Consider the following 21,260-nt stretch of genomic DNA (forward strand, 5'->3'; position numbering starts at 1 on the left):
TTAATAGTTGCTTTAAAAACATACCACTGGAACAAAATTGCATTAATATTATATCATCAACCTATTTCCTCCCCCCACCAAACCAAGATTTTTATGCAAAGAAGTTATCATTCAGATTCTGGTTAGTTTATTATTATTATTATTATTATTATTATTATTATTATTATTTAATTCTGTGAAGTTTGGTTTTCACAGAACTAAAACCTCCTAGATGATAACACTGAGCATCTTTCCTTCTTACTGTGTATTTATTAACTTCAAATGAGAAAGCTTTTGGATTCAGATTTTTCACTAATTGATGTTCATAAAATTTTAGTAATGTAGAACTTAGTAAAGTAGAATTTAGTAATTTTAGTAAAGTAGAGTTTAGTAATGTTACAGGTTTTACGAGCTAAGATGTGGTTTCTTCTTGGGCGATGTTTCATCTCCTTCATCTTTTTCTTCATCATCTGGATCATTCTTTAAGCCAACCGTGCTGCTACTGCTCTGGCTACTCGTTTCATTAGCACCACCAGCAGAAGGGGATGAACTGATTTTGTAGCTCCCAGAAGATGTTTTAGGAAGATCTACCTTGTCTTCATTTTCTTTTGGGTTTTTAGTCTCCATAAACTTATCATAAGGATCTGGGAAATCATCTTCCAATGGTGGCATAACTGCTTCTTCTTCCTTTGAATCTTCTTTAATACACATTTTTTCCTTCTTCTCCAAGACTCTGATTCCTCTGCAGAGTATTTGACTATACAGCATAGAATGTAAATTCTTCCGAATTTGATTTTGTTGATCTTTTTCTTCGTCATATCTGATCTTCAATCCTTTGAATGTCTGAACATATTCAATCGATTCAAGTGTTTTATAAAACTTCTCAACTATATGTATAACAAGAGATTTGATATTTTCCACTCTTATATATTCAAACAGCTCAATAACAGCTGAATTCAACATATTGTACCGAGTCCCATTTTTCAGAAAAGCATTTACAACTGGCTCAAAAAGATTTCCCTTGATGATGTAATAATTATAAAGTTCATCTTTAAGGCCAATCATCCCTCTCATAAAACGAAGAGCAGACAGAGTCAGGAAAGTGTGCTTTGAACTCATCAAGATCAAGACTCTTCTTAGCAAGTCATTGCTCAAAATATAGTTTTTTATGTAACATGTGTGATGTTGCACACAAAATGTGAGCAGCTCCAAAATTAAAGAAAGCAGCCCTGCTGTTTGATAATTATTGGGGCTGTTTTTGTCATCTCCAACTACATTATCCCCTTCACATATATTTTCTGAAGTGATGGCAAAAAGTGGTGCTATGAAGTTCTGTATACAATGCTTGTAGAAGAAATATAGAAACTCACTTCTTTCGCATTTACTAGGTGTTGACAGAATATTTTCAGGATGGATTAGAGCACGAAGAAATTCCATTAAATGAATAGCACCTCCCAGCTCAGGATCAGTGTCACAGATCATTTGCTCACTTATTAAGTTAATGAAAAGTTTACCATCTACACTCTGCTGGGCTTCTTCCATTATAAATTCTCGGATCATGGATGGACTACACTCTACTAGATAAGTAAGTATATCGGTAGCAGCTGATCGTATCTGCAAATCCTTCCTGCTCATCACGGTTTTCAGAACAGGAAGAATTCCCAAATGCATCAATGTTTTGAAGAGGGCATCCTTGTTCGGAGGCTGTAATGTCTGCGAAAGTTTACAGAATTCCTTGAAGAAAAATAGCAACTCGCGCTGTTTATCATCATCTATAGTCTCGTTCCTTAGCTGCACAAAAACTTCAGACAAAAAGTTGTCATCTTCGTGCAGCATGCGGACTATCTCGACCTTGTTGAGGAAAATAAAAGTTGTAAGAGTAGAAAGAAAATTCTCTTCAAACAAGGATGGTATCGGCATAAGGATGTCGTGAATGTACTGTACCCTATAGGTCTGATGTATCTTTTGCGTAAGTTCACAGTCCGTTATTGGTACAACTTCCTTGAACTTCGCATGTTGAGTCAAGAATTCCCTATGCCTTTTCGGCTGAGCCATTGCAGGGTCATATTCGAGGCATCCCACCACATCCATGATACACTCATCAGAAAACATGATCTCAAACAGAGATGTCTTGTTAAGGAATAAGATGCCTTTAATAATTTCATACAAATGGTGTAAACCTTCAGTGTCCCCTTGGTCTTCACAAGTGTGGAACAGCTGCAGCAAATTTTTAATATAGTTCCCATTTTCTAAGATCAGAGCCAGTCTTTCCTTATGGATAGGTAAAGGTAAAGCGAGAATCGACGAAACAAAGTCATCAATATCTTCAAGATTACCGAGTTCACAGCTAGGCAAGTCAAACACATCAGCAGTTTCGAGTATGTCATCAAACAGATCTGATTCATCTAAGAGGTCTTGTGTGATACTGACAGATGGATCTTTACCTTGAACTCGGCAAATGTCTTCCCAGATCTGCTGACAACCTTCGGCATCCTGGAAACTTAAAGCCATACCGTGGCCCTCCGCTTCTGACCAAACAATCAGCGTTTCCTGTTGCCTCTGGTACGGCGTATTTGAATTGATCTTCGACTCCAGGATTAGCGCCTCACTGGAATCCGACTGAACTAGCAGACACACGCTCTGGAGGTGCTCCACGTAAGCCGAAGAGATGTGCCCGGTGCCTAGGTCATCCCATTGTTGATCTCGGTTCAGGGAGTAGAGTTTCACACGACACTTGTCCGCCATGGTGCTTTCTGCCATCTTCTCGGCAGCGGTGGCGTCCGCGTGTGAGGTGGCTGGCTCGCGCCTGCCCAGAATCAACGGCTATTGCCGTCGTTGGAGCAGCGACGACGGTAGCCGAGGTGGCCGGTTAGGAAAATCACAGTAGAAGATGGCGGAGAAATAGCGGTCGCGAAGCTGGCAGTTACGGAGGTCTGTAGTGTTCGGAGTCCTGCCTCCTCTCGCTTTCATCTTATGTTCGCCTTTCTCCGTTTTGTTCTCGCATATTTCTTCTTAATGTGGGTTTAAATCGTGAGTCTGCTCACGGTCGTCTAGGAAAGCCTCGATTATGACAGTATTCTTACGATTCTCCCAGGATTCTACCCCAAAGGAACGTTCTGTACGTGTCGAGGCAGTTGCCCCCAATACTATGTAGAGGCTTAGTGATTAAAGCAAAGCACTGTTCTAGCATAAAAGCTTTCGACCCTCAGAAACATTTTCACTTATCAGGTGTGCGGGGATTTAGGACTTGAGACAAAAGAAAGTTAATCGCTTATGTCCTGACCAGTTCAACACCTGACATCCATGTTGAGGCTCCCGCCCCACCCCCGACCCCCGACCCCAGAACAGAAGCGGGAGCCAAGTGAAGTGTACCCTATTAACAATAATCAGAGATCTGTAGGTGCATCTTCTCCATAAGGCTTGGCCTATGTATCTGTCATTCACTTACCGCCCACCCCGCCCCCCCGCCATTGGGGGAGGATCTTGTTCCCAGATGGAGTTGGTTGGCAACTCTTTTACTCTGTTCAGTTCAGCCTAAAGCGCCGCCGTCTTTGGCGCAATGGGAAAAACTTTTTCCAATCTATAACCCCACTCCTCGTTCTTAGAGGAATGGGCCAGAGGGAAACTGGGTTGAAATTAGCTAAGAGTGAGTAATGAACATCACAGGTCAATTGTTTCAGTTCTTTTCTTGATCATTATAGTGATAAGAACCACAACTATGTAATATTACTTGAGGGCTTATTGTTATTACCAAGAAAGGTAATAACATAATGGATCAAATATAGCACTTTAGTACTTATTATGTTCAAGACACTGTGACAAGAACTTTTATATCTTTTTGTACTTAATTTTCATAATCTCCTAGTGATATAGGAGTCTTAAGGGTCCTTCTAAGATCAGGGAGAAAACTTAGAGAAGTTAAATAAATCGCCAAAGGTCACACTCCTAATAAGTTGAGAAACTCTGATTTGAATACATGTCTTTCTGATTCCAAAAATTGGTTTTCTCAGCCATTGAACTATGCTAGCCCCTTCTTTTCTTGGCCTTCATTACATTTTATTTCACATTCCTTCCATCTATATAATTTGTAATCAACATAAAATTATCGAGACGATGAAAGTCACGCACTTCCTTCTTTAGATCCACATCTGTGTATAGCCAACCAAAAAATAGAAGCTTGTATATGGGAACTTTGTTAAATATAATTTTAATGGTAACCAAGTTGATTTTTGATGTAGCAGCAACTTCTGCAGTTTTCTTTAATTTTTTTTTCCCAAACATTAACCCTGTTATTGCAAGGGAAAAACGGAATTGGGCCATATCAAGCACATTTGGATTTGATGAGTACTGTTTGTAACGGTCACTTCATTTTACATGGCATTGGAAATGCGTGACAGTTCTTAAGTGGAGCACAGAAAAAAACGCTTTCACATACCTCTCTTGCAGTGTCGCCTCTAGGAGATTATAGTACAGCATTATTCCCTGGGACAGGACAGCCAGAACACTTGGAAAATAGAATGGAAATGACAATCATTTCATGAGAAAATTCAAATCAATGCCAGCCAGGATACTGCTGGTTTAGAAACCTTTACAAATCATTAATAATACTTAAACATAAGAATTAATAAGTGCCTAATACAAACACTGATATATGTACTCACTAGTTTAAAATTCCTGTCTGATTTCAACGAGAGAATATGCAAATCGTAATAACAATCATGACATGCATGCTAATGGTCCATTTTTTTTTTCTCTGCCATGGTTATATTAAAGTTTCTATCGGAATCAATTATAATACTGTCAGTTGTCTGAATATGCCCTCAGGTTTCATTCTCTGAGAGGCATTCTGCACAAACCTATGTGTTCTCACAATTTTATCACAGGGACTTTCCCTTAGGTCAATTAAGGCCCCTTTATCTTAATTAGGTTAACGAGAATCTCTTTACAGTCTAAAAGAGCCTCAAGTCCAAATTTCTTACTGCTATTTCTGCACTAGATTCTTTCAGTTCCTGTCTTACTTGGTTTGGGAAGTAGAACAAAGCCCTTTTTTTTGCTCCAGTAGTTCTAGCTACCTAAGATTATCATTATTTTGTTGTTTTACAGAGAGGACGGTGATATGCATAAACAAATGCCATATTCTAAGAGCTGCGTAAGTCTCTTTTATAGGCATTATTTATATTTTATTTAACCCTCAGACAGTAGTAGCCTGAGGAAGATATTACTACCATATTACAGAGGAAAAACACTTGAAACTCCAAAGCTGAATCATACATCTGGTTCAGACTCTGCTGTAAGTGATATTGCTGGGATTTGAAAGTAGGCCTGTATCCTTCCAACCCTCCACTTTACCAGTCCCAAAATGCACAGCGTTCTCTTAGGCTATGCATAAATTGTTATAGCAGATATTTGTAATAATTGTGATTTTTTTAATCCCAACTATCACTGCTATTTGATTTTTCTCTGTTTTATTTTGTGAAGGAAAATCATTGAAGCCAGTTCAAACTTAAAATAGATTCAGGGGCGCCTGGGTGGCTCAGTCAGTTAAGTGTCCAACTTCGGCTCAGGTCATGATCTTGTGGTCCATGAGTTCGAGCCCCGCGTTGGGCTCTGTGCTGAAAGCTCAGAGCCTGGAGCCTGCTTCAGATTCTGTGTCTCCCTCTCTCTCTGCCTGTCCCCTGCTCACTCACTCTCTCTCTCTCTCTCTCTCTGTCTCTCAAAAATAAATAAACATTAACAAATTTTTAAAAATAGGTAGATTTAATGTTAAGACTCTGGATCCCTCTTCTGTTTCAGATGCCTGTCTCTCTCATATTCCTCCCCGTGACCTGAAGGTAGTAAGAAGTAGTTCTTGATGACTCTGCCCTGAAAATAGTTTTAGATAGGGATCTTGTAATTCATCCATATTTTATGAGTACTAAGAGCTTAAATTTTATATTTCTCCTAGTTATTTTAGAAAATGATAAAGGAATGAGTCTACATTTCTGAATTTTAGGATAGGCCACATGTATATATGTAGAACATTTAGATATCTAAATATTCTATCTATAAGAAGAGAGAACATTTCACCGTGAGAAGAGCAAGGTGATTTTTAATTTTATGAAATAGCATTAAAATAGAATTTTTCAAATGTATCTGCTCTAAAATTTTCAACTTCAAAACCGTTAGTGAAAAAAAAAAAAAACAAACACATGCATGTTCTCTACAAGTTCCCCAGGTAACTTATTCACTGGCTTGTTGCCTTTTTTTGGCTACTATCATCTCTGATTTGGAAATCTGTAATAGTCTCCCCTGGATTCTGCCTTTTCCTCCAATTACTAGATTCTCAACACAGTAGCTGGAGAAGACTCATTTAAAACATACTGTATTCCCCTCCTCCTCTCCTGAAAATCAGTGTGTTTCTGCCTTACTTAGAATAAAAGCCAAAGTTCTAACTATGGTTTATGAGTCCTGGCCCCTTGACCTATCTGAGCTCTTCCCTTAATAGTTAGTCTCTGTCTCCCTTAGTTTGGTCCAGCCACAGTAGCCATCTTACTCTGTCAGAAGCACACCATGCACACTCCTGCCACAGGGCCTTTGCACCTGTCCTTTCTTCTACTTGGAACACTGGTTCTCAATATCTACAGGCTCACACCCTCACTTCATTAAACAATTTACTCAAATGCCCCTTTCTTCCAGTGAGACCTTCCCTAAGCACCTTTTTAAAATTGCAGAGACCCTCTACCCTAACCCATCCATCTGTTTACTTTGATATATCTTTTCTCCATATCACTTAGCATCGTCTGAATATTTTGTACTTCATTTATTCCATTTTCTGCAACCAGACTGTCAGCTGTTTGAGAGCTATGATTTATCCGGTCTTTTTTCTCACTGCTGTGTGCCTACTGTGCTACTATATCAGCCATAGGGCGTGATATAGTAGTTTCTCAACAATTATTTATTGAATAAATACATAAATGAATACATATTATTTCTAGGATGATTTCCAATAATCCATTTATTTAATCTTCACAAAGTTATGAGTTATGTGTAGGCCCCAGTCCATACATGGGGGATAAAACAATGAATTTGAAATTTATTTCTAGGTCTTTTATGGAATAAATAGTTTTAACCGGAGATATTTCTAGTTTATGGGTTACATCTGGCATTTTCCCTGCTGCCCCAGTCCCACTCTTCTGGATAGTTTTCTTCTCATTGATGGTGACCAAGGAAGCACTAGTCTCCTGTTTTAGACTTTTAATTGCACGAAAATCTAGTTTCTTGAATACGCTGGATGTTTGCCTCCGTGTTGTGTCAAATGTTCCTTCCCCAACCCTGTGCTGAGTCACGGCTTTTCCACCAACTCTCAGGTATTGAAAGAACCTTAATTTTCTAATATTAAAATTTCCACTGCATTTTAAGTTTCGTTTTGATTCATATCTTGTCTAAAACAAGTCCATGGCCAAGCCTAGAGTCAAGAGATCAGGACGTATGCCCCCCTAAGCGGGGGGGGGGGGGGGGATCATAGCAAAATTACATGGCAAAGGGAGTGGCTGGAAGGAAGGATGCAGCACCGGGGACATTGATGCAGTCTTCCACAAGCTTGAACAGAACAGCTATAACTCAGAACTTGAATGGGCAAGGAGGGATATATGGTCACCCTGTATAAAGAATGTTAGGATGTGTGGATATTTAAAACCTTTTATTCTCAGCTGCAGCTGCTTGGCTTGCTTGGAAGCTTCAAGTCTTTTGCTCATACCACATGGAATTAAAGGAGGAAGAAAGTGTTGGTCCCTGGTGGGAGTGGGGGGAGCAAATGTTGTTCTCTTGACCTCGTGAACATTTTAGACTTTCAGGGCTGTGTTCTCCTCTTTTTCTTCCGTTCCAATAGTTCTTCTAGACTCTGAGGTTTGTTTTAAATTGAATAATGCACAGATACCCTCCTCTTTATCCTGATAAATCATATTATTTCCTGTTCTGACCTAGATCTCCACAAATAACACTAGCTGACTTCTTATGAATCACCCTACAACCATGTTATCTAATAGCAATGAGCATAATGTGAAGTTAAAAACCGCTCAGTTTTTGCTTACAGATAGAAATCATCTTCATTTCTTCAGTATAGCACTAGATATATTTATATCATAAAATATAAATTTTCATTTTTTTAGGCAGCAATTGATTTCAACTTAACATTTTTGCTTTAATTCCATTAACAGTTAAAGGAGTGCCTTGAATGCATTTGATTTTTTGTTGAGATAACAAGATTGAGTTAGAAAAAAAATAGTGTTTTCATGATAAGGGAAAATCATAAACACCTTGGGTATTGGTTTTGGATATGTTTCTACTTGAAGTGTGAAGATCTGGTTCACTCCTCCTGAAAAATAACCTTCTGTGTTTTGTTACCGCTAGGGGACCTTCTGCCACCTTCTCAGGCTGGAGTGCTGCCACGGAGTGTAGGAATGTCTTCTTGAATCACATGCTGTCATCATTTAGAAAAAGGTAAAACTTTTGTTTACAGTTACTTAAAAGAATGATTTTAAAAACCTCTTAAGTTAGCAAATTTCTTTATCAGATACGTAAGTGATATATGCAGCATCATGTAAGACAAACATAGAAAGGTTTTTGTAATTAACATGTGTTGCATAACTTCTTATGTTACATGAACGATGTAAGTGCATCGTTCTCCTGTGTCTCAGATGGCTCTTAGTTGTTATATTTCCCATGAAACTTGATCTTATAGAGTGAACTTTGGTAAAGGTCCCTTGCCTTACGAACTCCTACGTTTGTGTTGGTTTGTTTGTACGATCGGTTTGTTGATTACTACGAGTACGGTAGTTGTTGTCTACCCACTAGATGCCAGTGGCATCTCTCCCCAAGTTGTGACAATTGTCTCAAGTTGTTTCAGATGTCTCAAATGTCCCCAGACAGTGCCAGCTGTCCCCCTGGGGGCAAAATCATTCTCAGTTGAGATCAGCTACTAGTAAGTATTTTCTGTTCTTATCATTTGCTAAGTGTTTAAAAATGCACAAAGTAGTTCAAAGAGGACACATTTTGTGGCCCCCTCTTTTCCTGTCTGATATAGTAAAACCAGCTTATTTGAACTTTCCCCACCCAAGATTTCTATTAACCAGGATTTCTGCACATTTATAGTGAAACAATAAGTGACGTTTATTATCAGACCTCTCTCCAAGAAAATAATTATGTGACTGCATCATTTTAGCAACCACCTTCCTTGTCTCTCTCAGGTCCCTCCCTGCAGCACCCAGTGTTTTCACATTCCCTTCTGCAAGTCCAGGCATCACACAGGGCCTCACCTCTTCACACTCATTTTGAGTACATCTCCCCCACCTTGCACCAACTCACTGGCCTTCTTGAATATTTCTGGCCCATGTAAAGCCTCTGTTCTTGCTATTTCCACTGATTAAAACCCCATGCCACTGTATTTCCATGTCCCCCTCATCGTCATTCACATTGCATCTCAAAAGACATTCCCTCTGAAAGTACTTCTTTGCCCACACAATCTAAGACAACACCCTCCTTCTCCTCTCATTCTAACATCACCCTGTTTTTGCTTCTCAGTAGAACTTTCACAATCTAGAACTGCCGCATCATTTGTTTACTTTTATTGTCTTATTCTACTCCCACCCCACCAAAGGCAAAGATGAATCCAGGCTAGTCTTATTCTCCCCTAGAAGACAATATGCATTCAGCGAATATTTGGTGAAGGAGCTCTTGAAAGAACGCGTAAAATCGCTTTTTCTACATTACAGAGACACGGCTACCATTTGTAAGAAGTCATCTCATTAAACGGATCTTCACTGAGATATCATCACCTGTCACTGGGTTTGTATTTTAGCCCTCCTTGAAGTTCATAGTCAACTCTCCTTCTTATCTACATTTGCTAGTCTAACTCTCAACATTTTCTCCTCAACATTAACATTACACTCCAGTTATCTTTTGGCAAGACATTTCATCTAAAACTTCACCAAGAGAATAGGTACCAACTCAAGGCTCACCTTCCATTTTCAAACAACCTTATTCATATGTTTAGCAATTTCCGCCTCCCTCTTCCATCTCAGAAAAAGGAGTGAGCCTTCTCTTCTTCATGAATCACCTCTTAACCTGTACTCTGTATGTTACACGCTTTCTGGCCTCCTGATACTTTCGTGTCATAAATTATTCCTTCTATGACTTCGGTCTTTAAACTCTGCCTAGGAATAATTTCTTTCTCCCTTCAATTAAATGTGCTCCATTTTCTTCTATCTTAAAATAGTCAAACAGATTCTCAAAAACAAGAATCACATCCATAACTTTAACAATAATGCTGATAGTACCCTAAAACAAGAGTAAAAATATTTGTTAGGTTCACTGCTATATTCCCAAGGTCTAGAAAAGAGCCTGGTGCATAGCCGGCATGCAATGTGAATATTCGTTCATCAGCCAGCTGTTAACAGTTGCCAGTGTTCCCTCTGTGTGGCATGCACCATTCTAAGTACTCCACAGGTGCTCTCAATCCTCTTAATACAGATGATATCATCATTAGTTTCACTTTACTGATACAGAAACTGGGGTATAGCAAAAAGTACGGATAAAATAAGTAATAAAATAAAATAAGTAACTTATTGAAGGTCATGGATGCCTTGCTCTCTTAATCTAGACATGTTATCTCTCAATTATAAATAGATAGTTGTACCTGTAGCAAGACATGGATGGATGGATAGATCGAAATTTATACGTGTGTGTATCTCTATTTGTATCTATAGAAATGTATATATATACACACATATACATTTCTATCTATATCTATCTCATGTATATATCTCTATCTCTATCTCTATCTATCTCTATCTCTATCTCTATCTCTATCTCTATTAAATAATGTTCAGCCTTAGAATGCGTATACTACATTATAAAAAAGAATTAAGTAAGTCCCCTGTCATTTTATTAAAATCTATTACTTTAGTATGTGGTTTCACATACCAGATTTTTTTGAGTTCTTTCCTAAACTACTTTCTGCATGAAGATAATGAGGTTAACAAACTTGCCCAAGTTTCAACAGTAAGTAAACATTCAGAGTTTAGATTTGAACCCTACTAGTCACACTCAAGAATCTGTACTTAAGTTCTTTGCTACACAGCATGTCACTAGTCTCATTTCCTTTTCTGTAAATAGATACTGAAACTACATTATAAATATACATTATAAAATCACAAGGTTAGGATCTTTTTTTTAATGTTCATTTATTCTTGAGACAGAGAGAGAGACAGAGGGCGAGTGGGGGAGAGAGAAGCAGAGAAAGAGGGAGACACAGAATCCAAAGCAGGCTCCAGGCTCTGAGCTGTCAGCACAGAGCCCGACGCAGGGCTCAAACTCACAAACTGCAAGATCATGAGCTGAGCTGAAGTCAGACACAACCGACTGAGCCACCCAGGCGCCCTGCACAAGGTTAGGATATTAAGTGTTTGGGGACAAGCAAATGTATGTCTCTATAGCTCCCTTCACATCCCTTACCCCTCTCTTTTTCTCCTTAATGGAAAGCATAGAGGACAATTAGATATTGTGTGCTTCTACTTGGTTATCTCTCTCCCTTACAAGTACTTGCCCCTCAAATAGAAACATTCCTATCCTATTTATGATTTTTGCTCTAAATAGAGAAAAACTAATTCTCTTATTTTCTCATGCTTGTGATGTTTTACTTGAACTTGCCTTTAGCAATATTTTGCCCCTTTCACTTTTTACACATTCTTCCCCTTTCCAAATGTCTTTTTGTTGTTGTTGTTATTCTTTCTGTATTTCTTTCCACTCTGGAGTCTCAAAGGATCTTTGTAAACATAGGTTTTATAGCCATTTGTCTCTTTTATTGTTCAGTAGGATTATTCTTTGGAATAATTACATTATGGAGCCTGTCATTAATTTCCCAAGCTCTATCTCGTTTAATGCAGTTGTATACAGAGAAGCCCTTTTAAAATCTTCCAATTGAGGTTATTTAATTGATACCTATCTTCTCTCCCCACCCCACACAAGCACATGCTATCCACAGTTAGAATTGTGCTACTTAAACTGGCTTTATTATACTGAGCAGCTTTTTGTTTTGCTTTCATTTTAAAGATCTCTAGGTAAGGAGAGAACTTTCATAAACAGTATTTGCTAGTATCATTCAGATTGCCAGTGGGATACTTTTTTTGCCTTTTTTCTCAAATAAGCCTTCCTGTTTTAATTTCTTCCTATTCTCTGTTCACTGACCGAGGCAGAGAATGGGGGCTTATATATGTTGAATTGCATTCTCTCCTCTGAAGGTACGTTCCAGTCTTCTTCAGGCCAAATACACCTGACCTTACCACTGCACTTATGATCTCTTTTGTAACTGACTGTTAATCTGACTTTTTTGTTGCATTTTCTCTCTTCATAACAACTACTTGCAGTTGCATGTCTCAAAGAGGAATATCATTCTAATAGAGGACAATTCTAAATATCTTTAAAGAATTCTCCATTATTCTAAAATTATACCTATCTAATTATCCAGTCTGCATGTCATGTGTACTTATGTTGCCTTCGGCAATATAAGCCTGTGTTTCACTTTAATTCAACAATGGAAGAAACGAGAGGAAGGATATGCCTTTTTTGCAATATTCTTGAGGTTGCTCTGGGCACATACTTACAGGACTCTTTGCCATTTATTAAGAATAATCAGCAGAGAAAAGCAAAGAAAAATGATAAGGCATATCCATACTCTAGGGCTTTAATGTTCAGGCTCAATTGGAGTCTCGAGGGTATTTTAACACCTAAGGCCTCTGACTATAAATCTGTCCCCCAGGTCTTTTCAGTTATTTCAGGGAAGTGTCAGTTGCTCACGGTACAAGAAGCAATTATCCCCACGCAGAAAATAGTTCAAGGAAAGACAGGAAGAAACCTAGTTAGTGAAACAAGGTACTGAAAGAAGAAAACTTACAAAGAAAATAAAAGAGCATACTGAAAAAAGTACAATGATATATATTTACTGTTTATAGTCACAAGATAAATATAGATGCAGTGGCATATAGCTATATTCATCTACATCTATATTTGCACCTATATTTGTACGTCTCCTACATAGGCATGCATATTTTGTCTGTGCCTGAGAGGATGCACAGGATGGATGTGAGGATGCACAGGAGGATGGTGAGCTCAAACACAAAATTCGATACCTCAAGTGGAAACTGGGGCTCTGCCAGGCACCAGTCATGTGACATGGACAGGAACACCTACTATGTGTGGCCTTCAATTTATGCATCTCTCAAGTGGAGCCATTAACCACTTCATTTGGTTGTTATGGGATTAAAAGTGGTAACAGGTATAAGACACTTAGACCCGTGCCCGGTGAAGTTATTATTTAAACATGTTGGTTCATTTAAAAATCTCCTACCTGAACAAAAACAAAAAAGTGTTCTTTAACACACTTCACTCTCTTCTAAGGGGGATGGGTCCAAGAAACTGAAAGCTTTTTGTTGTTGTTGCCCAAGTGGCTAGGTGGTAAATGCAAATTTATTACGACTTGGACACATTGCCAAAAGCAAAGAGTGAGTGGTTGAGAGCCCTGATGGAGCTACATAAGACACATGCAGTCCGTCTCCCTGCTTCCCTGGCCCGGGGAGTTGTCTGAGGTGAAGGGGGCCAAAGAGAACCTCAGAGAAAGGGGGGGGCAGGATTCACTCCCTGTTTGGGAGGCTTTGGAGGAAGGGCTGGTCTAAGGCGCGTTTTAAAGTGAGAGTGAGTGGTGTGTAATGGGGGTTCTCCTCAGGAGCCGCCCCCGCCCCCACAGCCTCTGGGTAATCTTGCCCTTTCTCAATACCCTTGCTTGTAATTGGTTTTCTTGTGAAAAGAGTTCAAGTTGCTCAGTTTCACTCACAGCTTGAGTCCAGGGCAGAGTCAGGCTGTGCAGTCTCATCTCTCTATGGGTTACTACTTAAACAAAAGGACTTTAAATTGCTGAGCACACTAATATCATGACACCCACTTCTCTTAGAGGTAAGTACTGTACCCTGAGTTGTGCAATTTTCTACAATGACATTTTGATCACCAAAGTCAAATTTCCCAAATCACGTACAGTTTCTCTAGTTACCACTTGACTTTCCAAAATTTCTAAATTTTGCTAGATTTTTCCAGTCTAGAGCCAATTTATATTTGAAGATATTTTTATACATTTCGTACAAAGTAACATTCATCTTCAAGGGTCTAACAGTTGTGCAAAATGTATTTTCCCCTATGAATGTTAAAGAGCACAGCTCAGGAGTTAAGCAAACATATGTGGCTCAGAATATTCAGAGGATTATTTCAGGATTTATTTTGGATTGTTAGTGTGTCACTTGGGTAAGTGACTAACTCCTGTTTTTGCCTCAGTTTCCTTTGTGATGAGACTGGAATGATGTTAAGACTTCTCCTTTGAGACTGGACCTGGGAAATAAAATTTAAAGTATGTTTTCACCTAAGTTTTACCATATAAGTGCTGAAAATATCAGAGAACGAATTTCATGCTTAACTAACAAAATTAATTGCAGAAGTATTTAAATGCAAACCAACAGACTGTCAAAGACTAGACATTTAAAACTGGAACTGATATTTATGAAAGTTTAAATGAAGTTATTTCAAGTGTCCAATGAGTATTCATTGAGTACTTCCTATGAGCTAAGAAATTTCCTGAGGACTCAATGGTGAATGCTAAGATGGATATTCACCTTTAGCCCCTCTTGAATCTTCAGCCTTGAAAGAGAGACACTAGAACACCTGTAATGTAAGCACATCACAGGGGCACACAAGACAACCTAGACACATCAGGGAGTCTTTCCAGAGAAAATGACGATTAAGTTGTATCTTGAAGTACAGTTAGGGTTATAGATGTGTGTGGGGGGGAGGAAGTGGCAAGGGGGCAAGAGCAGAGATCACAGTTAGGAAGAAAAGCTGGTCCTAGGTCATGGAAATCATGTATAGTAAATAAACTTGAAAAGATGAACATGGCAGTATCATCTGTATTCTATCTGTGAGAATGGAGAAGGAAAGCAAACCAGAGATCCTAATAAAGAATGTTGCAGACCTCTCAGTGAGAGATGGTTGTGATCTGGACTGCAATTTTAGCAGTGAGGATAAGGAGAAGTTGATAAATTCACGAAACATTTAAAGGTTTTAATTAACACAACTTCCTGATTGATTAGAATGAGGGTGATCAGGGCAAGTGGAGACACAATAAAAAATAATTACCAACTTGGTAGATGGTGATGTCTTTCAATTAGAAAGAAGGGTGGGTTTAGGGTGAAAGATTAGTTTAGTTTGGATGAATTGAGGGTGGCATACTTATAAGACAGAATACCACAATAATATGGTTGAGAGTTATACAATGGTTATTTCATCTTTTTATTCTATTTATGTGGATGTGACACAGTGATGTTCTGCAGAGTGTTTGGAGGGACTTCAGAAATGATGAACCAACTATTTTCATGCCATAGAGCTAGCTATTGCATCAGAAAAGCTCAAGGTAACTGTCAAGGCCAAAGAGAGAGGTGTCAGTGCATAGTAATAAAGAACCACTGCAAAATTGGCAAGTGAGATTAATTTTGCCACCTGTGCTTCTCTTTTCTTTGTGCAGCATTGCTTTTCTTTCTTTTCTAGGTTTGTCTCTGTTTAATTCCGTTCAAACTCTACCAATATAGAAACAGAGAAAACTGTGCTTCTAAGTTGCGATGGCAGAGTTGAGAATTACTGCTCTCCTCTTTCTTCTGCTGCCTGCATTTACTCACGAGGACAAGCTGAAAGTAGGTAACTCCTTGAAAGAAGGACGATGCATTGTTTTTGTCTCACCCTTAAATTCCTGGAAGTAATGTCAGACAAGAGCTGGAATTGTTTTCCCAGCTCTTCTGTCTTTCCTTTTCTAAAAAGTTGCAAGAGCATTATGTAGGACATAACCTCCTGCTTTTTCTGAGTATATTTAAAGTAACATGGTAATTGGTCTGCAGAGGTCTGGAATTTGGACTTCCTCGTTCTGAGAAGGAGCAAACAGAAATGATTCCAGGTAAAAATGGGGAAAAAAAGAAGCTAATTTTCAGTGCTTCTGTGTGTGTATGTGTGTGCATGTGCATACGTGTGTGTGTGTGTGTGTGTGTGTGTGTGTGTGTGTGTTTAGCTGCCTCGCTTGGACTTTGTTTTAACCTCTTTCTGTGCAGGGGTTTACCCAGTACTCTCTTCAGACCCAGTGTTCTTTAAACCCTTTTCCTAGAAGTCTTCCAAACCCATTTTGCAATCAAAACCTATCAGACATTATATTTTAGGTATACAGTGTATGGGGAAGGGGGGAGTGGTGTCAGTGGGCGTTTAGCGATAAGGAATGTTAAACGACCCTATGTACAGTCATTCAAAGACAACTGGCAAGCCTAAAAACTGCTCCACATTTTAAACTTCAAGTAAGCCTTCTACAATAAATCTTTCAGTTATTTTTAGAATAAAAATGCCTAGAATGTGGATTGTTAGCTCACTGAGTAGGGATGTGTGGCCTGCTTGCAATGACCCCATTGATTTGAGTTCATTCCCAACTATGATTTTCGACGAATCTTTAGTCTCTTGTGTCCAATTCTGCTTTGCCATTCTCTTATTTTGGGGATAGATATTTTTAGACTTGATATCAAGAAAGGCAGGTTTTTTCCCCCTCAGTTATATACAGACCTTTAAATATTGTTAACCCTATACCTCCAAGTAAGACAGAAATTTTGAGCTAAAATAAAATATTAGCACCCACCTCTTCTTTTAACTGTTGCAGCTGTAATTACGGGGGAGGTACAAAATTAAAAGTCATTTTGAAAATGTAAATTTCCTCTTCTTATTTTTAAATTATATACAAGCTGAAGAGTGTATTCATACATTAATAAGTGCTTTTTTTATTTGCCTGCTGAGAAGAGAAAGTTGACTTTTGCTAGAGTCACTTAATTCTTTAAGACTAATGAAATATCTGAAGGCATCTCTACTTAGTTTTAAGAGAAATAAATATAGGGTGTCTCACCCATAAAGAGTTAGGATTACATTTGCTTTCTTTGTGTGAAAGATACATAATTCATTAGCTAATGAGTTGTAAAGGTCTTCTCACAAGTAAAATTATATTATCACTCCCAAGAGTAAGACAGTCAAACTATTCTGTAATAACTTATTCCAGTTTGTTTTATCTTAACTTTTAAAACATAATCCCTTCTTTTTAATTTTGCCATTAAAAGAATGCCCAGATACAGAGGTGGGAGTTATTAGAGGGAAAGCAGAGAGAAATCTTACATAATATTCATATATTTGTCTTTTGATTAAGAGGAAAGTTGTTAAAAAGTTAGGAATGAAAGCATTGACTATTTAGCAGCTAAAGTAGAACTACCTTTAGATAACTTACATTTTCAAGAAGCTTATTTCCTTTTGCCTTTATGGCTTCATCCCTGTGGTACACAGCCTTCTGTAATGACTTTCCTTGATCTTGCATTCTGGTGCTTATGCCTCTTTATAACCCCCTTCATTTGTGTATGGGCTCAACCTAGTGACAGGCTTCTAACAAATGGAATATGGCAAAAGTGAGGGGACATTACTTCTAAGATAGAGCTATAAAAGACTGTGATTCTCCTCTCTCTCTCTCTCTCTCTCTCTCTCTCTCATTCTGGCACTCCCTCTGGCTTTTCTCTCTTGCTTGCTCTGATGAAACAAGATGCCTTATGGAGAGGCCTGTGTGGCAAGGAACAGAGGGTAGCCTGTGACCAACAGCCAACAAGAAACTGAAGCCCTTTGTCCAACAGCCCTCGAGGAACTGCATCCTTGTTACAACCATGTAAGTAAATTTGAAAGTAGATCCTTGCCCAACAGAGCTTTCTCATGAGATCACAGCCCTGTCCAGCACCTTGATCACAGCCTGCTGATCTCTGAGCCAGAGGGCACATGTAAACTGTATCTGGATTCCTGACCCATAGGCCTTACGAGCTGATAAATGTGTGTTGTTTTAAGGCACTAAGTTTTGGGATAATTTGCTATGGAGAAATAGGCAACTAATAAAATCCCAAATAAATATTCACTACTATACTGCATTTTATGTATTTACATTTCTATTGTATATAAATTATCAAAGCTCAGTGATGGCTGTTATGTAAATTAAACATTTATAAATATGGAACGTATATATAGTCCCAGAAGCCATTTTAAAATCAGACTGTTTTCATGGTGAATTTGCCACCAAACAAAGAGGAAACATGATTTTGATTTTGATGGACAAGTAATTTTCCTCTCCAGTATAAGGTTCTGAGATTCATGATGGGTCATTAGAAGCATTTTGGGTGAGAAAATTTTTCTCTGCAAAAAGTTTACATTGCCTGGTCCCCTTCTTCTAAATAATAGTAGTGGGTCCCAGATATTGGGAAAATAAAAATATACCCAAAGAATTCCACATCCATCTGGAGAGGATAATATTGGTTCTAGATTAGAAGTGCAAAAAATTCTTGGGTGGGCTTCAGCCTATAAGCCCTGTCTCCAAAAATCAACGTAAAATGTGTGCTTATGTGCATCTTTCTGGTGAAAGGGTTCCTGACTTTCATAAGATATTTTTTAAAGGTTTTTAAATTTTTTTTAACGTTTATTTATTATTGAGAGACAGAGACAGAGCATGAGCGTGGGAGGGACAGAGAGAGGGGGAGACACAGAATCTGAAGCAGGCTCCAGGCTCCGAGCCATCAGCACAGAACCTGACGTGGGGCTCGAACCCACAAACCGCAAGACCATGACCTGAGCTGAAGTCAGATGCTTAACCAACTGAGCCCCTCAGGTGCCCCGACTTTCATAAGATATTAAAAAAGCCTTGCGGTCCTCAAATATGTTTAGAATACCTGGGATACCAGGTATTACCAGACTAATTCTGTTATCATGATTAAAAACATTGTTTTAAACATCATAAGAGTTAGTTGGTTGATTAAATAATTTTTATACTTACTCAACACATCTATCAAGGGCCATGCTAGGCAGTAGCATTACAACACTGAAAAGGCATTTGCGATTCCTCTCCTAAGGAGCTCGCACTTTAGTAGGAAGGCCAGATATTCATCATGGAGAGTTCTGGGAAGACAAATTAGAAAATGTTTGGAAGCATATAACTGGGTGTGTCAGTTATTTGCCTGTTTGTTTTCAGATCCTTTCTCTTCCCTCCCTTGCTCAATTTATATTAAGAAGGCTAATTCTGCAAAGAACATTGTGCAGGCTTCTCTGCCATCTGCTGTCTTCTTGGATTTGACTAATGGCAGGCATGGGCAGAAGATTGGAGAGAGGCCAGGATAACTCTCCCCTCTCTCTTTGCTTCAGGAGGGTCTCTCAGCAGTGGCTCTGTTTACTCCTTGCCTTTAGCTCCAACTGGACAGCTTCTACCTGTTTGGTTCAAGTATCCATTTGGTCGTTCCAACTCCTGACATCTGGTGACACTATTTCTTCCCTAGACTTTACTCCAGCTCTAGTCTATACCTACCTGGTATGAGTTCTGTTTCCTAACTGGTCCCTGACTACTGCACTGGGACACTCAACCTGGTTAGGGAAGAGATGTGTCAAGCAGACTTTCCCTGAAGATGTCAGAGATGAGCTGAAGCTGGAAATATGAATATGTACTAACTAAGCCAAAATGGGGTAAGACAGGCAGGAAAACATTCCAGGAAAATTAAGTGCTTGTAATTTCCCACAACTTGAAGGTCAGTGTTGTTGAAGTTTTGGAAAGCTACGGGGAACATGGCATGAGATGAGGTACATAAAATACTAAATTTTACAGGGCTATAATCAATGTTAAGAAGTTTGGCCTTTATCATAAGAGCAATGGGAAACCTTTCATGGGTTTCTGAGCAAGTGGTTTTGAGCAATGAGGTGACATATTCCAATGTATGTATTTTTAAAAGTTTTAATATGTGCAGAATAAATTAGGAAGGATTATAATTAGATCCTGGTACAAGAGACAAAAAGTAATTGTAGTAAAAGAGTGATGCTAGTTTGGGGAATGTTGTATAAAATCCTAAAACTCTTTAAAGTATTTTAGTGATCCTTTGGATGGGGGTTAAATCAGGTGAGGTAAGGGAGGTGACATAATTGATTCTCTGGGGCAAAAATATGAATGATGTTGCCATTTAATGGGTTAGAGAAACTAGAGAAAGAATGGATTTGGGAAGGAAATAAGTTCTTTTTGGACCTCTTTTTTTAAATTTGAGTATCATTGGAAAAATAGCGTAAGAGTCTATTAGGATGGCAATGTTGGATTTAGCATTAATAATCCCCTTTACTGGATTTTTAAACTTTTGCTCTGTTGGATAGTCAACTAGCAAAGAGTTGATCTGGACACATTTTAGATATGTCATCTGTGATCCTGATTAGATGAACTTGTTAATTGTGATCTTGGTAAGATAAGCATTTCCATTTGGAAATATTTTAGATAACTTTTTGGAGCGCTTAGTTTTCTACAAGCACATGTCATTCATGTTAGTGTTTCTATTTTCCACATCCCTCGACATATACTACTAGATGCTTAGTACAGTTTTGGAAATTTTAATTAAATTAAGCTTTTCAAGATGACACTTTTTTCTCCTCCTAGACTAACATTGTTAATCTTATGGAAAATTGAATGAATTTTAGAAATGCAACAATTCGATCGCTTCTCGGCCTTTTGGCTAAGATCAAGTGTAGAAATGCAACAATTCATAGTTCATAGTGATGAATGTGGTCCTCTCTGAAAATTATAGTATGAGAGAAAAATAGAATGGCAAATATTTTCTACATTTCAGAGGTAAGTCAATGGAACAAACGCTAATTCCAAATTTTAGTGCTCAGAAAATAGGAATTACTTTGGGTTTCATAAAAAAGAGCTAATTACCTTATACATGTAAGGTTCTTGACATAGGTTCCTCTTCATTTTTTCTTTTAAGCTCACATTTAGATATGATAATATAATATTTTCAAAGTATGTGGAATGAAAATGTGGACATCTGTTTTAGTCAAGTCACTAGAAACATTCAACAACTTCAACAATACCAGGAAGAAAAGTGTGATTAAAGTTTTTTTTTTTTAACTTTCCTTATTTATTTTGAGAGGGAGGGGGAAAGAGAGAGAGGAGAGAAAGAGAGAGAGAGAGAATGGGCAGAAAAAGAGAGAGAGAGAGAATCCCAAGCCGGCTCTGCACCATTAGTACAGAGCCTGAAGAGGGGCTTGAACTCACAAACTGTGAGATCATGACCTGAGCTGAAATCAAATCAGATGCTTAACTGAGCCACCCAGGTGTGCCAGAAAAATCTGATTTTTGA

General features: G+C 38.4%; 1 protein-coding gene across 1 annotated transcript; it reads right to left on the reverse strand.

Annotated features, from left to right (window-relative positions):
- Positions 1 to 208: 208 nt before the first annotated feature.
- LOC106977282 (serine/threonine-protein phosphatase 4 regulatory subunit 3B) lies at positions 209 to 3,038 on the reverse strand. Its single transcript, XM_027054553.2, has one exon. The coding sequence runs from the start codon at positions 2,737 to 2,739 to the stop codon at positions 385 to 387; it is 2,355 nt and encodes a 784-aa protein (XP_026910354.2). The 5' UTR covers positions 2,740 to 3,038; the 3' UTR covers positions 209 to 384.
- Between the last annotated feature and the right edge of the window lie 18,222 nt (positions 3,039 to 21,260).

The sequence above is a fragment of the Acinonyx jubatus genome, chromosome X, assembly GCF_027475565.1.
Source record: "Acinonyx jubatus isolate Ajub_Pintada_27869175 chromosome X, VMU_Ajub_asm_v1.0, whole genome shotgun sequence".
Lineage (NCBI taxonomy): Eukaryota > Metazoa > Chordata > Mammalia > Carnivora > Felidae > Acinonyx > Acinonyx jubatus.

Coding starts and splice junctions, on each gene's coding strand:
- LOC106977282 (XM_027054553.2), bottom strand. CDS start 2,739: ATGGCAGAAAGCACCATGGCGGACAAGTGTCGTGTGAAACTCTACTCC.